General features: G+C 40.3%; 2 protein-coding genes across 6 annotated transcripts in view; both read right to left on the minus strand.

The window, feature by feature from the left end:
* Positions 1–101: 101 nt before the first annotated feature.
* The window catches only part of LOC108037026 (IQ motif and SEC7 domain-containing protein 1), a 44,612-nt gene continuing 26,626 nt past the window's right edge, over positions 102–18,087 (minus strand). For 2 of the 5 annotated variants that reach the window (XM_044456716.1, XM_044456720.1), the window contains exons 2-6: positions 6,553–7,116; positions 4,509–4,966; positions 2,400–3,697; positions 1,500–2,337; positions 102–1,316 (exon numbers count right to left, since the gene is read on the minus strand). In XM_044456716.1, the coding sequence (XP_044312651.1) occupies positions 862–1,316; positions 1,500–2,337; positions 2,400–3,697; positions 4,509–4,966; positions 6,553–7,116 (3,613 nt within the window). In that variant the 3' untranslated portion in view covers positions 102–861. Of the gene's footprint in view, positions 1,317–1,499; positions 2,338–2,399; positions 3,698–4,508; positions 4,967–6,552; positions 7,117–7,645; positions 7,978–11,532; positions 12,224–17,062; positions 17,345–18,087 lie in introns of those variants that run through there. The other 3 variants (XM_044456719.1, XM_044456718.1, XM_017113458.2) reach the window with 3 other exon arrangements.
* LOC108037027 lies at positions 9,684–10,072 on the minus strand. The gene has a single exon (XM_017113460.2). It carries the CDS (start codon positions 9,983–9,985, stop codon positions 9,740–9,742), a length of 246 nt encoding a protein of 81 aa, XP_016968949.1. The 5' UTR covers positions 9,986–10,072; the 3' UTR covers positions 9,684–9,739.

Below are 18,087 nucleotides of genomic sequence, written 5' to 3' on the forward strand. Positions count from 1 at the left end.
ACATTACTCTTTTTAAATTTGTTTGAACATGAACTCTTATTTTCAGTCCCTGAAAAAAGTAATATCTCAGCAAATAAAAAATGCGATCAACTGATCATTGGTATTATTTCTTTTCATTTATTGAAATTTTTAAGTCTTTTGCTTTTTCATATACATATTGTTTTGTTTTCATATACTTCGTGTTTGTTATACTCGTATTTAATATTTTAGGTTTTGGGTAGTTTTGGCTCTATAAATATGAATAATTATAGCTAATTGCTTTTAAATTAATATTCAGGGTATATTCACACACACGCGGTATATACGAACTTCATTTTTTAGTTACACAAACATAATGTTGGGTAAGGAAAACATATAATATACATAGCGCGCACTTAACAGGGGGAAGGTGTTAGTATATGCTAATAAAACTACGTTCATAAATCGCATTTGTAATTCATAGAGGATTATATCAAAATGGGGGATGGGCCTAGAAGTTGCCCAGGGTAAATTGGTGTTTTAAAGAGTCTGGAGAAAGATTAGAATTACACAATTAATACATATGCATATTTAGAGAATAGTTGCGTAGATTGTGGGTGTATAATATTATGCTGATGTATATACAATTAGTTTTAGAAACTTATTTTAGTGTGTAGATAGTGTGAAACAGACAAATGTTTAATATATTTACATTAATATTAGCAGAAAACGAAGGAACATTTAAGAATTCACTATATACTCGTAAGCTGTGTGTGTTAGGTGTCAAAGAAAATGGCGTTCGGTTTCGTTTCGATTCGGATTATACAAGATATTTCATTCTATATGCTATATAGATTTAATAATTATCGCTTTGCTCAGTAACTAAAATGTACAATAGATGACTTAGACCTCCGTCGACCGTCCGTTCTCATCCGTGCGCGAAGCCTTCCGCTCGCGCCCCGGTATACGCCCAGTTAGTGGCTGCGCCTGCGCTTGAGCCTGAGCTTGAGCCTGCGCTTGAGCCTGTGCTTGAGCCTGTGCCTGAGCTTGCATTTGTGCCTGCTGCTGGAGCATTTGCTGCTGTTGCAGCATGTAAGCGGCCTGCGTTTGCTGCACAAAGTTGGCATGGGTATAAGCTTGCATTCCCGGCGCGGCATATACATTGCTAGGCGTGGCGATCGCCGCCGTTGGTGGCATGTTAAATCGCATCTTGGCTGCAGCAGCTGCATTAGCGGCGGCTGCAATCGCGGCGGCATTTTCCCTGGAGGCGCTGGAGGTGGTGGTGGACTGGAACGAGATGCTCATGCCGCTGTCCAGAGAGCCAACGCTGCCTCGTCGCTGAGGTTTCTCATTGCCAACTGGAAGATTATACAAGTCGAGTCAGTAAAGTCAAACAATTTGTTAAATCTAATAACAAATAATACTTGTTTTCTAATACATTAATCATGAGGTTTTAGTTAGCTCATCATAAGTTTAAAGCAAAAGTGATTAACTCAAAAGCTTACAAGCTATTTAGCAATCTATTTATGAGGTAAACTCACATTGCTCGTGCATGTCGAGGAGACTGTTGCTAAGCGCACTGCGCTTGAGTTGTTGCGAGGAATCAGCAGAGTTCGGAGGCTGTTCGCCGGGCGCCTGTGATCCCGGCTGATAGGGACAGGGGCAGACCTCCACGTCGGCCACGCCACTGTCACGATTCTCAGCATTGCCAGGGGCTCGATTGCGCGCCGACTTCTGGCGCTCCAGCTCGGCCTCAATGCGCAGTGACTCCATCTCGTCCATCTCGCTAATGGACTCTTTGAGATCCTCGGCAAACTTGCAGCGATCGTGTTCGTTGCGGGCGTTGAAGGTGATAAGGATCTTGCCGTCCACCTTCTGGGAGAGCTGAATGCAGAACGGATAGTTGGGCATGTCCAGCAGGGTGACAACGGTGCCGCACAGCGGGAAACTGTTGCGGAATGTGTACGTCACGGAGGTCTTCTTTTTGCTAAAGATTTTGGTAATGACCAGCAGATCGTTGAACAGGAACACCTCGCGCTGATGCACACCAGGTCGTTCCTTCTTGTTCACGTCGGGAATCTCGTACAGCCGGCAATAGCAGACGAGGCGGCGATGGGGCAGCGCTAGATTTGGTTTCTTTCCCACAATGGTGGCTTGGACCTTCATCACCTGGGTGACATGGTCACTGCCGGGTTTGAATTCGTCGGACTTGACGCGGTCGTAAATGCCCATCAGCATGTCCTTGTCGATGTCATGGCAATCGTCAATGCCGCGAAGGTTCTTGATAAAGTCCTCGACGCGCATGCGACGCTCCGGCTTAAGATTTGGTGTGTGCAGATCCGTGTTCAGCATAATAATGGCAAAGGCCAGGACAAAGATCTGCCAAAATAAACATTAAATGATTAGAGGGGAACTAAATTATAATAAGCTTAAAGACCTACCGTATCAGATGATCTCAGTCGCCCCACGATGTCCGCATTGCACTCGCAGTAGCGCTGCGAGAATATCTCCATCAGCCGCTCAATCTTCTGTGCCTCGCCAGGCATGCGGAAATAGGCCTGGAACTTTCGCAAAGCCACATCCACCTGGCGTCCGGACAGGTCCAACTCCATTGCAAAGCAACTGAGCACGGCCATGTTGAACTGGTTCTGCAGATTGCCCAGATACTCGCCGATCATCTGGCGGGACAAACCCTTACGGGTGATCAAGAAACGAGCCACACCTTGTGGTGTATTCTCGAGGAATCCTCGCCTGATCAGATAGGTGATACCCTTCTCCGGCTTCTTGTTAAACAGATTGAGTCCAACGCGATACTGCCGTTTGCGTATCGTCTCCGACATCTTATAATTCTGGGCCACTCCAGCCGCAGCAGCTGCCGCCTGTAATTGCTGCTGTTCGTGTTGCTGCTGCTCATGCTGCTCGTACTGAGCGGCACTTGTATGCGAGGAGATGGCATGATCATCGGCTGGTGGCAATCCTCCTGCCGCCGTGGCCGCTGCAACGGCTGCCTGCATCTGGGCAGCATAGACACCGGCTCCTCCTGCCACTCCAACTCCTCCGCCTGATACCGCACCCGCTGAATCCGCCGAGTGCGTGGAGAACTGTTGGGAGCTATTCAACGCTGTTCCTCGTTTCCAAGTGTGCGGTGAGTTGCTGCGATCGGAGCCCAAATCGCTATTGAGGTTGCGTTCCGCTGAGGTAACACTCGAATCCGATCCGGAACTCTGCACGGAGGTCAAGCTGCCGTTCTCAGCGGTTTTGCACAGACCATTGGTCCTAAGAAGCGAAGGAGGCGGCGGTGTTTGGCGTTGCAGCAAAAGAAGCTGCGTCTGCTGTTGGGCCGTGATGGAGCTGGTGCGTTTGGGCACCTCCGGCGGCACCTTCTTGTTGCTGCCACTGCCGCTGCCCCCGCTACCGCTTCCAGTACTGCCGCTGCAACTGGGCGTGGGCGTGGTGCTGCCGCCCTTGGGTCGCATGTATATTTGGGCTGCCGAATAGTAGGGTGTGTGCGGGGAGTGGCCGCTGGTGTTCACCCACGAGGCATTTAGCGAGGTGTCCGCCGAGCTGGCATAGCTCAAATCGTGCGGCGATCCATGGTAACTAGTGTAGTAGGCAGCCGTGGGCAGCGCCTGGGCATTGTAATAATGCGGTTCGGCCGCGTGCAACAGATTCACATGCGGATGGGAGGCCAGAGCCGAAGTGCTGACTGTCGAGCTGGATATGGAGGCGGGAGAAGCTCCTGTAAATAGGCAAAAAGTTAGTTGTATTTCATATTTAGAGTTAGTTGCCACCTGGGATAAAAGTGTTCTAAGTCAGGTAAATCCTAGCCTGATTTCTTGTAAAACACTTTACAAGTCATTATTTGAATTTCTAAATGCTAATCTAAAGTAATTTTATTCTGATTGCTTTGATAAGATCAAACATGCCTTGATAAGAGATCAAAGACCTTCCTTATAAGCTCAACATTCCTAATACTGTTTGACAAAACAAAGTTAAGACGCAAAAATTGTTTATGCCTGGTATTTTTTGGTGAGTACAAAAGATTGCAGATGAACATTTCGTTAATAAACATCGCACACCTAAATGTTTATTTAATTAAATTTAAATTACTGTAGGTACTTGAAAAACGCAACATTATCTTGTTTACATTTCAATTTCCATTTAATTTTCAAGACCTCGAGTTCGCTAAGCTCATATTTGCTTTAAAAAGTCACCAAAAGGGTCACTTCAAAAAGATAAAGTATACCAATAACATAAAATTAACTCTTGGAACTTTTGAGGAACTTTAGGGTCAGAAGAACTTTATGCAAAGACATGAAACAAAAATCGTTACTATTGGTACTTAATACATATATTAACTCTTCAGGTTCATAAACCTAAACTGTTTTGCATGTTTACTATTTTTCTAATTGATGAGATAGTTAGGCTGATGTACACAACTGATTAAGTTAGGAAATTTTAATCTTTCTCTTCCGAAAACCGTAAACTGATGCAACTCTAGACACACTATTTGATATCCCGGTGACGGGTGTTGGCTTATCTTTACTCACCTGACTGACTACGCGGTATGGGACTGCAGTCCAGCTGACGTCGCTCCCGCATGGAAAGCGATCGTGTTGGAGGTGTCCGGGATAAGCCCGGAGAAGCCGCTCCCGCCGGACCCGCCATGATGGTGACACGTGGCTGCTGTTGTTGCTGCTGCTGCTGTGCCGTCGCCAGTTGTTGCTGCTGCTGCTCGGCGAGCTGAGATTCCGTGGCACTGCCGTAGGCCGACGAGGAGGAGGCACCCTCCTCCGCCAAGCCCAAGCTACTGGCCGTCACCACCATCCGTCGACTGAGACGCTTCTCGGCCTTTGCCATTGCTGTGATCGAGGCGAACTTCTTAACCATCATGTAGTGGCGGAAGGCGCGTTGTATTGTGACCGCTGCGTTGCGGGCTCGCACTCCGCCGTACTTGCGCTCCAGCAGCTCGATCTGCTTCTCCAACAGATCTTGTGAGAGTTCGTAGCTGTGGAAGATCGAGGAGTGATATATCCGATAAGTATCTTGGGTATCCGGTGTGCTGGAAAGTGCGCTCTGCTTGGTTGGCTGGAAATTTGCAAATAACTGGCAAAAAGTCTACGCCGGAGACCGAATGTTTTGCCCCGCCCGATAAGATAGCGCCCGAGTATCTTTGAAATACAACGCTCTGGCGTTGTCACTGTCGCCCCTCTGGGCTATCGACCTGATTACCATTCGCTTCTCGAGCGGCGGCAATAATATTGCTTATTGTTGTGTGCCTCGCGCCACAAGCAATCGGTTATTTCGATTGATACTCCATCTTCAGACAGTTCAAATTAGTCAGCATAGTTGCCATAAAACTGCCATTAAAAAAGTCAATTCTGGGACATTCCCGGATTTGCAAACTCATGACTCCCCCCTTATAATTTTAAAAGTCAGCTGCATAATTGTCCCCGCTAAATTCTGTTCGTCCAGACATCTGATGATTTACTGCAGTGGTACAAATATTTGCCATTACGCAGCTATCTTGGCACGGCGCCTAATCTAAGATACCGCCTGTATATCCAGATGATTATTATTCAAAAGCCCAACGAGCGAACAAAGTCCGAACTCATTTCATTTAGCTGACGAATGGTCAATCCCCAAGGCACACTTTTACTTTTACAGATAACTAGTTAGATAAGCGATGAGCTTCTGTTGCTACCCTTCAGCTTGATGGATTGTTTACACAAGAAATGGCGAAATGCTTTAAGTAGGCAATTAACGTTTACCAAAATCTGTCACCCTTCAAAGGCGAATCATTTTGAGTTCAATGTTAAGCAAATTTAAACACAGAAATCAAAACTAAGCATTGCCATACGTATTTTGTTTGTATACAGCGCATTCTCCAGATAATGAATTTTTAATCATGAGCATTTTTTTATAGCTGATAAGCGTATGACTGTGAATAATGATTAGTTATTTGCTGATTTTTTAGAAATATCTCTAAGAACTGATAAGCACACATCTCCGATAAAATTAATTGAATTAAAATAGCTAATCAACTTTAAAGTCACTATGCAAAAAAAGATTACAAAGTATAAACAATCCTAGTCTAAAAATAAGCTTCACTCTTCGATGAAGTAATCATTTTATATTTATAGCGTTTAAATGGATTCTATATGCTAACGCGTAATATTTTTTGCGCTGAAAGTCTTTTGATAAAACCAGAAACTAATTAACATCTTGAATTTAAAGGTAATGCTTCTCAACTAAAAGTGTAATTCAAAATGTACTATATATAGAGGCTATACTGAATAATGGATACTTATATTTGATCTGATTAAAACTTTGAAAACCATCTGTTCTTCATTACAGTTTATTGTGGCGATGCCTCTAATAATCTCCTTCTAAAATACACATTTTGATACAACATTGTTTGAAAAAACCTCCCATATTATGCCTCCAAATAATACATTTCGATAACGAATGCTTCCCGGAAATCTTCCTTGGTCCCCCGTAAAGTACACATTTATTCCTGCTCATAATTCCCAGATAACTCCCCCTGATTCCACCCCTAATGTCAACATCCTCTGGAGGCGAGGAAGTACTTACGCTGACTGAGCTCGCGTGCGCTTGAGGACATCCCCGCCATTCCGGATGGAGTTCTTCTTGTGCATATTCTGTTGCTGCTGCTGCTGTTGCTGGTGCTGCATGATCACACTGGTGGCTCCGGATCCCAGGCCAGTTCCCACGCCACTGCCGGCGATGACCACCGCTCCACCGTGACCATGATGGTGGACATGATGCCCGTGGCCGTGGAGCATGTGATGGTGGTGGTACTGGCCACCCGCCGCCGTGACCTGCATGTAGTGACCTCCGCTGGTCTGGTGCAAATGCTGCTGCTGCTGTTGCTGTTGGAGGTGCTGTTGTTGCTGCTGCTGATGGCACGTGGGATACTGCTGGATCTGGTAGACCATCTGGGGATGCTGTTGCGCAGGATAGTTGATGGCGGCTGAGTTGCTGTGGGCGCCGGGGGCGTAGTGATTCTGCAGGTATACATAGCCGCCGACACTGCCGCTATCTGTGCAGGTGGTGCTGTTGGCAGATCCTGGCTGTTGCGCTCCAGCCAGTTCATACTGGGTGGAGCCGCTCCGCTCGAGGCTCTTTTGGGGAAAGCTGCAAGTGGAAGAGGGAAAGAAGTTGTTGGTAAATAAAGTGGCTCTATCAGTATTCCCGAAGAGATTATTATACAGGTGAAGCAGTCACTTCCTACCCTTAAAACAATAACTTATAACTTATAATTCATTATCGTTCGATTTCGCTATCAAAATCGACAAACTTTTCAAACACAAGTGTTGCTCTTGAATTAGCAATAATTGGTCTGCAATTCTGTTAAATTTATATAAATTGATTTTAAAAAAACTGTTAGTTTTAATTTAAATAGTTAAAGATTTAATATTTATTGTGACTAGTGACCCAAATATCAAATCAAAATAGTATTACAGAATGAAAATTATGGTTTTCGATAGAATCACATTAGTAAAATTTAAAATAGGTAATCCAGGCAGTCTTAATGCCATATAAATAATGGTTCCTCTTAGGAATTTCCAAATTCGATAAAAAAAAAAACCAAGCTTTGTTTGTTTTTATCTAAAGTAGAAGATAAGAGAACTTTCGTTTTCTGGGTCAGGCAATGGGTTCCTACCTTTCGCCAATTATAAAACCCGATATGCAAATGATCATGGTGAACAAAAAATATCACAAAACGCTCAAGATTTATGCACCCAGGCGGTGGTGTGGTTTTTCAGAGACACATTGAGGCACTGTTATAGACTGAGAGAATCACAAGATCGCCGCTAGATATTAATTAATACGCTACGCGCGATCGCTTCACAATGATATTCAAATTAAATGTCGGTCGGTTGGAGAGAGGTTAGAGGAAGCACTAAAAACCGGCGGAAGGGAACGATATAGGTGGGAATATAGTGGGGCCAGGGTAACGTCCGATCCCGACGATGTTCGCTTTTCAACTAAACCGAGCGCTCGACGACCACTTTACAATTTGATCGACGATCCACAAGCGTATACTTCAGGAAGAACCAAACTGCGCAAGCGCGTCGGTGGCCCCTCTCTCTTTCTCTTTCACACTCTCGACCCGTCTCACTTCCTCTGAAAACGTGTTTCGCATGGCTCATTAAATAAGTGTGCGTGTGAGTGATCATTCTACACCTACACACACATATAACAAAAAAAATCCCACACGAAATGCATCTGTTTTGTTTTGCCCTCGTCGGGTTACCCAAAAAAGAACAATTGTTCTACCCCTACACAAAGAAAGCGGAAAAAATATATAGACATCCTAAGCGTAAAAGGATCCATTATTGAAAAGATATAGAAGGACAGGTAGAGAGAAAGAAAGAGAGAAGAAGCACTGCCATATGTTGTAAGGAAAGTGAAGGAAATGATTAGCCCTCGATGACAAACTTATTGATCAGGACAGGGACCCTCGATGCTATTGGATTGAAGCAACAATTGGGGAGATAATAAAGGAGATTTTTAGCAGTGATATATTACGGATAAGAGAATTTGCAGAAAATTGAAGAAATGAAATCACCAATAATAGGAATACCAATTCAAGATAGAAGGTTAATTTCTATACATATTTATAGATACATTATTTAGTTATCAATTCCTTTAAATTTGTTAAATAAATATTTAAGTAAGCTTTTTTATTATAGTAATTAAGGGGAAAGTATCAGTAATTTCAGTTTTCATTAATTTATTCCCTTAAATGTTTAGAAGATTTATGTTGATTTGTTATGCCTCAAACCCGAATTACTAACGCATAGAAAACTACTCTCCCGTTTATCTATTCACCTTAACACTTAATTGATTTTCCCTTAGCTTAAAGACTAGATAGATTACCCTGAAATCATAATTCGATTTGCCAGAAAAACCCAGATAATTCATTATCCACGTATGCAATACGAATGACTACCAGAATTCTCGTCGCAGCGGGACCAACCCAAAAGATCGACATTAACAACTCGAGGGCAGCTGCATATTTGCACCTAGCAAGAGTCGGAGAAAAACAGGATCAGCAGGATTGTCGAAGGATAACGAAAACAGAAAATTGAAAGGGGCATCCTTGCTATATCTATCTCCTTTTCTTTCTTTTGCCAGTTTTCCAGCTGCACCTGGCGCGGCTTTGTATGGGTTTTTATTTTATTTTCAGTTTTTGAAAGGACAACAACGGCAGGTAGTTTCGCCTGTTGAACTGGCTTGTTATTGTAGCCACTACTCCGCGCATCCCTCTGATTTTTTAAGAGTCCTGCTTTCGAGAAGGAAAAACATCTGCCACACGTCGCCCTAATTGTTTGCCGTTGCACATTGCACATGTTGGAGCTCAAGTTAAATGACTGTCCGTCTGTTTGACCAACCAACAGGCAAGTATCTGTGTATCTGAGTATCTGGTATCTTGTATCTCAGCTGACACTTAGCCGTCGACGCTCGCGAGCCAAAACTGCAGCGGACTTCCTCCTGATTTTGTATGCAACAAGTGTCCAAGTCGGTTGACGTGACCCAACCGCTGATGGCCTACTCGGCGTAATTATTATTGATTTTACATTAGATTTCTCGGCTTTTTTATGTGCATTTTGAAAGGGGGCTTAACGCTTATGGAGTGTGCCACAAGCGGGCCAGACATTTGGGGTTGGGGGCTAGGAAAAGAACTACAAACGGACCGCTGCTTCGCATTCAATGTATTTCCATGAATATCAACAACAATATTAAGAGCTTATTAGGCGTTTGAATCCCGATTTCGTCGCCGGGCTTCTCCTCCCCTCACTGGATCCTCACGAGATTGATTGGCCTCCAATTGATATAGACTCCTCTCGTTTGGCGAATCCTTGCTTTGCAACAATATAGCCAAAGGAACACCCAGGACCATAAGGACAACGCAAGCGTAGATGATCAGAAAATAAGTCACATCAAATTGCTTGAACTCTTCGATTTTTTTTAGGTTGTGTATAATTGTTGACTCCATTGTGTCTTTTTAAGTTTTTCCGCTTAACGTTGACAAGTGGCGGCAAAAAATTTACAAAAATTTAGATATACAAAACTCAAAGTGACAGATAAGTTTTGGAAGATTTGATTTTCGTAATTAAGTTCCAACTGGTTTTTAATTTTAACATTTTCAATTCACCCCCATTAAAAACTTGTTAAATATATCAAGTTTCTTTGTTTTCCATATTTTAATAAATTTACTTTGCTACCAACTTTTTTAGTATTTAATTTATTTTATTTGATTTTCATATAAAATAACTCTTATTATAATTTTACATGAATTTTACTTGTGGACCGCATGTAACTTACATTTACCTTTGTACGTGATATTTAAACCCTAAAATTATGCAACAATTTCTGCTTTATAAAAAATAACGTAGCTGATCTCGATTCAAATAGAATCCACATACTAGACAAGTTTCAAACCTAACTCCACTTTGGCCAATTTTTATATTTAAGCAAAGCATTCTTAATTAGGTATAAACCTTCTGTGAAGGCTTGTCAAATCACTTATTGTTGTATCAATAAATTTTTACTTAATTCCCATTAAATTTCCTTAAAAGAAAATTTATTTTAAAGAGTTCAACGAAATTTTAAAACTTAAGCATCCAGCAATAAATATTTACAGTACACTCTGATACCAATCGTATTAATAAATAAGTGAGTGGGTTTATCTCGGTCGATACTTTCTGGCTGGGCCAAGAATAGTCAGCTCATACAACGGCTGCCCAAGAACAATGTCGGGGACCCATAAAGATAACGGATAATAACGAATGGGAGCGATAAGAATTGCACTCAAAACAATTGTTATTAATTTTAAATATATGTGAGCTTATTATCTTAAAGGTTTAGCCCCTAGTTAATCTTTAACGAAAGACAGGTCATCGTTTTTGAGCACCCACCTTAAGGAAAGCTTTCGAAAAATCTTTAAAAAACAAATTTTTAGTAAAATATAAATTTCATGATATTGTTTGTTTTTATCTAATGAAATATTTAACTTTCTATTCGAAATAATTGTATGTAAAGTTGCAAAATGTCATGTGTTTACACCTTTTAAGCAACAAATAAAAGGCCTTAATAATATATGATTTACAAGTTATCCCATTGGAATATTCAAATCCTAATAGCAATTAACCTACTTACATATAATTTCCTTATCGTTTAGGCTAAGACCTAGATATATTTGAATAATATAGCATAATTCGCCAACAAGTTTTTGCGTATACTTTTAAAGACTTGTTTGAGGGACAGAAAATAATAGTTATTTCAGACTTTTGTTTTTGAAAGACTACTGGGATTTTAAGTTTATATATAAACCAACGATATAATGATTTTAAATTCTTTTGAGGACAAGAGTAAAACCACTTTTATAAAAGGAAAATACAGAAGGCTTTCAAAAATAGATGTAAAAATAATGATTATTTTTATAGGTCCCTGCTTTTTTTTTTGAGTGCCTGCACAGCTGGATCGAAATCGGTATCGGGATCTGGGGACTGTGCTCTTGGTCGCGATGTGGCGCTTGCTTACCTGACAGCCGTCACATGGTGCGAGGTGTGCGTCTGGGTCTCCTTGTGCCGGGTGGACAGACTGACCACGGTGACGTGCCTCGTGGCGGTGCGCACCACCCGCCGCACTCTGCTCCGTCCATCGCCCACCACCACCACAATGGGCGGTGGCCTCTTTTCGCTATCACTGCAATATTGCAGGAAGGACTCGCTGCCGCCCAGATCCGAGTTACTGGAGTGGACGCGGTGGCCTTGCGAGCGGGACGAGGAGGAGGAGGACAGGGGCGCTGGAACGGGCAGCTGCTGGCGGCGGGACTTGTGGTTCTCACACCTGGACATTGTGGTTTCTTGTGTTCTTCATGCAATTCGGGGGTGAAGAGGGTTAGCGACGATGGCGGTTACTTTCGCCTTCACCGTCGTCATGCAATTGTATTTTTATTGTTATTATTGAAATTTCCCCCTTTGTGTTAGCTATTCTTCGCTTTGTTTGGTTACTTTCGTTTATTCATTTGCAAATTGAATTGGTTTGTTGTCGTTTCGATGTTTTTTGATTGGGTTTATTAATTTATTTACGATCTGCTTCTTCGCATCGTTCTTTGCCATTTTATCTTTGGTTTAGTTTTGGAATTTCATGTGTCGCGTCGCGCGGCTACATTCTTCTATTTTAGTTAGTTTTTTTTGTTGTTGTCACAATTCCGAGTTAACGTTGGAGCCTACGATAAAGCATTTTGTTCGATAATAATTGCAATTTGTTCACGGTGACATTTCCTTTAGCAAAGCCACATTTATTGTTCACGTATTGCGTATACGCTCCGTGGGACCGCAGCGTTTCGGAACGTCAACGATTGAGAATGCCCTTCAAAGCGCGGTTGTCATAAAAACAATTCATAGAATACACAGTTTATGACTGGCAATTGTTGGGGTTAGAAAGCCAGTAAGACAGACACAATGCGAAAGAGAGAGCGAATCCATACAGAACTATAAGTTTTGGAAAATTATAGACTGTTGTATACCCAAGATAACATACATTTAATTCAGAATCTACGTATTAACACTACAACTATTAAATTAAATAAGGTTTGCATTTTAAAAAGCAACCAATTCTTCTTAATATTTTTTCAAGCACTCCATCTACATTATTCATTTGCACTGATTCACCTTTTTCACATGAATCACTTGCCACAAATAAGGATAGTTATGGAATTAATTAAGTTGACATATATGGGACGTTACGGATTTTAGTTAGATGTCGAAACAGTTTAATTGGCAACAATTTAAAATTCCAACTGAGTCAGCTATTTAAATGGTTTAATTTTGTGTATATGAATCATTAGATACCTCAACTATGTTGGGAGCATACATCATTGAAACAAGTGATATAAGCAGAATAACATTTGTTTTCTGATACTGCTACAATTCATTAGAAAATGCTAATAGTCTTTTAAAGAATGATTTATGGTACAATTAAAAGAGTATTTTTATATTTTCCCTGGTTTTAAAAATCCAAAAATATTCTGCCAGAAATTTATTGAAAGTTGATTTTCCAGTCCATTATACCCCACTTTGTGATGAACCCACTGGGTGCAGAATGACACTTGCAAAAACAGAATTGTTTTTATTTATTAAGGCCTCACCGAGAGAGTCGCAGTTCGCAGTTTGCAATCGCATTCAATCCGCTTTTTGGGTCAGCGTCGATTGCTGATCGTTGATCGTCGATCGCAAGTAAAAGTCGCAAGTTGTCAACTGCAGACTAGAAAAAAGCGAAACAGCAGGCCAGAGAGAGTGGAAGCGGGACTGGCGAATAAACAATATTCAAATTGAATATGTCAGACACGCAAACAGCGGGCATAACAACATCGATTTGGCACCAACGCAGACAGGTGCATATGTATATTCCGATATATTCCGAAATGATCCAGACATGAGGCCTCGAAAACGTGCCTTGGGAAAGTGCGATCTGGCAATGGGCCTAGGTTTATTTTTTTCAGGAGCGATCGCGGTGATCTGATTAGCTGATTAGCAATCCACTGACCTGATCCACTTTGCACACAAAGGCAAAAGGCCGCGTGATCATAAATCATACGAAAATTTATGTGCGAAGTGCGTGAGAATTCGCAATGAAAACAATGAATAGAAAGGGAAATATACACACCATACACACATAAAAAGTGTTATTGTCCCAAGATCAAGATCTCTACATGGCTATAAATATGTATGTATGGAAATCGCGGCAACAACCCCCACACTTTCTTTCTTGTTGGTTTTTAATATATTTCATCGTAAAGTTCAAGAACCTTTTTCGAGTGCTTCAAGAGCTTGAAAACGATCCCGTGACATCTCTGTTACAATTGTGACAACACTTGCCACTGTCTCTGGTTTTCGTTTCGTCATACTATATGTACGCTATATACCATCCATAAGAACCGAATTAATCGAGTAAAAAGCTGTTCAAACAAACGAATTTCGCTGCGACCAGGCGATAATCTCACGACTGGGGCCCAGCCTTGGAACAAGTCATGGAATTATTGGCCAAAACAAGTCGCCTACTGCCAATGAATAAACGCTTCAGGGGAGTTCTCAATCACAATCGCTTAGAATGCTGCCGGGGCCCACTCACAAAATACAAAAAATACGAATCACAAGCTCACAAAAAGAACAACTAAATGCTAAAAGCTGAATATTTGTGTTATTTAGCAACTATTAGTGTTTGTGGCTTTTCTAGTTGTTTCTGCTGCTGTGTTGCTGTGACTAGAACAGTTCCAACTTGTTTTCCTCTTTTTTTTGTGTGTTTCGTTCACTTCTGAGAAACTTTTATTTGTAATTGCAATTTTGTCGAACAAGTTTTTCGTTGTTTTAAGGTTTATAAGAAAATTCAGTTGTTTTTCTGGTTCACTCTAAATTACAGTGGTCGTTTGTTAATTAAAGAATTAAGGGTAATTTGTATTCAAAGAATTGTGCTTGCACAGTTTTAACTTTTCGGAAGTCTTGTTCTACTTTTAAAAGCAAAAATTAAAGAAAAAGGTAATAATTTCATTGAGTTTTTTCATACAGTTTTTTTTATATTTCTAGAACTTTAAATAGTCTTAATTTTCTAGGCTAAACCATTTTATTTAATCTGAACCTTGAAAGGTTTTTGAAATTAATTTGTATGGGATCATGTTCATTCTTTTTATTTTTATTTCTTAATAAAAACATAAACAACCTTTTAATAATCTTAAAAATTGTCATAAGTTTGTAATTTTGAACTCCCAATTAAAACTTTGACTTAATTAATTTAAAATATATGTATGTAATTTAGAAAGGTATACAAAAAGTCTTTTTACTTGACCTTTAATTTATAAAGAAATAGATGAGAATTCTCACTTTATACAATAGTCAGCAAAAATCGTTTTTTGACACTCCAGGAACGTGCTCAATATTATTACGTTTTTCCTATCTCACTACCTTCTGCCTGTTTTGGTTTATTGTAGCCATTAGTTTTAACTTTTTTTCGAAGTTCCATTTTAAAAGAGATTTCATCGTGAAGAATAAAGTACGTATCTAAGCTTTGGGGCTCTGCTGGCTATATATAAAGCTACATCCGCTGTAGAGCACAGCATCAGCGTTGGCTAAGGTTCTAAAGTTGCGCTAGTTGCAGCTTTTGTTGGCGCTGCAGATAGAGCTGCCTTTGTTTTACAGGTGTTCCACTGCACGAGCAGCAAAAGCAGCGGCGAATGCAGGTAGGAGAAAAAGCAGCGATGGCAGCCACAATCAGTTGCAAAGCTGTTTTCTTGCTTGTGTTGTATAATTATTTAATTTATAATTATTTGTTGTACGCTCTCTCGCTCTCACACAGATACTTGGAAACGAGCTTGGAGTTTAATCCACAGAGAAAAACTCACCGTTCTCAGATTAAATGACACATTTAAAATTTTAGAAAATTAAAACATATAATTTTGATTTTGAATAAGTTCATATGTTTACTTTTAGCATTAAAAATGTAAATGTTTTATATTAAAATTCGGAGGTGAAAATAAATATAATTTAAATGTTAGATAAATATACATATGGATGAGATAATTCTAAGAATATATTTCCTATCCTTGCGAGATTTATGTTTCTGATTTTTTTTAAATTTATAATCAGTAAAACTGGTGATCACTATTAAAGTTTATTTTCCCAGTGTTTTAGGTATGGGCGAAGGGAAGTGGGTGGGGTGGCTTAAACGGAAGAAGAGGGGGAGGGACAGCCCGTGCTCAATGCTTTTTATTCACTTTCGTGTCATTAGTAACGGCGCACGTAACAAAAAGCACTACCTCTCCGTCGTTCCAGTCTCTCTCCTTCGCTCTTCGTTTTCTCTCCCAGCGGAAGAGGAAGTGGAAACACAATATGCAACAAACATCGAATGCGGCGACGCAGCGTAATTGGGTGGCAAGCGATTATACAAGCCTGGCCGAAAGGCAAAACAAAGAGCCAACAACTGCAGCCAAAGAGCAAGAGTCACACAGCAAGTTTAAAATCAAAAGCAAAGTGATTCCAAATCTTAAAGCAGCGAAAACGCACTGGAAAATGCATCACCTTTTTTAACGGGAGAAGAGAGTGAGCAAAGAAAAGAGAGTTTAAAGATTGATTCCATTTTTTTGGATCAATGGCTTTTCAAGCTTTGTTTACCTTTCTGAATCAGCTGATTAAGAAAATACATCACCAAATACAGTTAGAAAAGATTTCAAAATATCAAAAATATAAAGCAAAAATATTTACATTTTGTTCAACCAATCATTAAAAATAAACAATAGATGTTTTGGCAAAGATTAACAGATAAACGCATTTTCATTGTTCTTAAATAAATGTGAAGTGAGCCACGATGACAGGTTCTGAATACTTTAAAAAGATCTTTATGAACCATTTAAATCACTTGAAGTGTTTACGAGTGTTGCATTTTAAGTGCCAAGAAAAGGTGATTCAAAAGTAAAGCCCCTTTACAGCTGGCCTTATGCTAAACCAGTGATTCAGCGATTTTGGCGGTCAATACGGGCCAAAACATTTCCAGGGAATGCCTCGAATTTTTGACTTTGAAAAACAGCGCCCAGTATTTGCTTCGAAATCAATTACAAAATAATAGAAATTTCCAGTTGGGTCCTCACTCCAAAACATAAAAACACACGCGATTTATGTGTTGTTTTTTTCTTTTATATATTTTTTTTGTGTGTTTGCCGAAACGTAACGGGGCAGTGGCCGTGGATCCCGCTCTTTCCACCCATCCATCCCGCTCTCTATCCCTCTCTCTTTCGCACCCGCTACTGTTTTTTGTTGTTGTTGCTGTTGGCGGCACTATTGTTTTTGTGAAATACTCGACGCTTGGAGAAAGGCGATTTTCTCTTTAATTATATTTTATTTTTTACATCAAAAATTGTGGCTTGTTTCCGTTTTGTTTTATTGTGCTTTATTTGATTTATTTTTGTGGCGTGGCGGTGACACAACGATGTCAAATTAATAAACAAATAGCCACGAAAAAAACCAACAAAGTTGGTGCGTGAAGAAAATTTTGCAATTTACGGGGTTTTTTTTTAAACCTTTTATGTTTGCTTTTCATTTAGCACTCATATACACACTTTTCAATTTGCATTGAATTAATAAAAAATTCAATTTCGAAATATGTATTTTTGGTTGTTTTTCGTTGACCAAAAAAGGGGTTAATTAAACAATATATTTGGAATATATTGAAACACACACGATCGACGACTGCGACGCGAGCAGCGCTGCAAGCTGCGACTGCGAAAGGTGTAGCCTGCGAAAAAAAACTACGAAGAGCGAGCAGGGCGACGCGTGTGCTGCCTCAACGAAGCTTGGAAAGAAACTGAGGCAACAGACGGCTGCGAGAGTTCCAACTGGAGAGTGGGTTTTCGGTCGAGAGAGTGGGAGCGAGTGCAGCTGTATGGGTGAGACAGCTTGCTGATGTTTTATTGTTGCCTATTAGCCAAGTTTGTGGGCCACTCAAAAACGCTGGCTAATATTGTTGTTATTTTTACTGGCAAGGTACTAAGCTGTTATTTTCCACTTGATCTGTTTCAAAGATCAAAACCTAAAAATAACACAAAACTTGATCCTTTAACCAAATATTTAATTAGCTGGCTAGTACTTTCGTATTTATACTACCAAGATCAAAACCTAAAATTAACCATAAAGGAAACTTGATCCTGGCAATACTGTTATTATTTTTACTACCAAAGCCCCTAAGCAGTTATTTCCCTCTTGATCTGGTTTAGAGATCAAAACCTTTAATCCTCTAACCAAAAATGTAATAAGCTGGCTAGTATTGTAACATTTATTATTTTTGTTAATTAGTTATTATAAAAGTTAGTTTCAAGAGAGTTTGAGATTAAATTAAATATTATTTTTTTATAAAAATAAAACAAAAATTATAGAAAATAAGTAAGAAAACAATAAATATTTTCTATTTATCTACACATGTATTTTAATCCCGCGCATACCTGTGCATTTACCTGCAGCTGGCTCTCTTACTTTTTTATAAGCGTTGACGTGTGCTGTCACAGTGGGTCTAATTGTTATTATATAACCCGCCGTATAACCCGCCGTA

The sequence above is a fragment of the Drosophila rhopaloa genome, unplaced genomic scaffold, assembly GCF_018152115.1.
Source record: "Drosophila rhopaloa isolate 14029-0021.01 unplaced genomic scaffold, ASM1815211v1 contig_150, whole genome shotgun sequence".
NCBI lineage: Eukaryota > Metazoa > Arthropoda > Insecta > Diptera > Drosophilidae > Drosophila > Drosophila rhopaloa.

What these genes read in the sequence shown, in the direction of transcription:
- LOC108037027 (XM_017113460.2), bottom strand. Translation starts at nt 9,985, where the DNA reads ATGGAGTCAACAATTATACACAACCTAAAAAAAATCGAAGAGTTCAAG.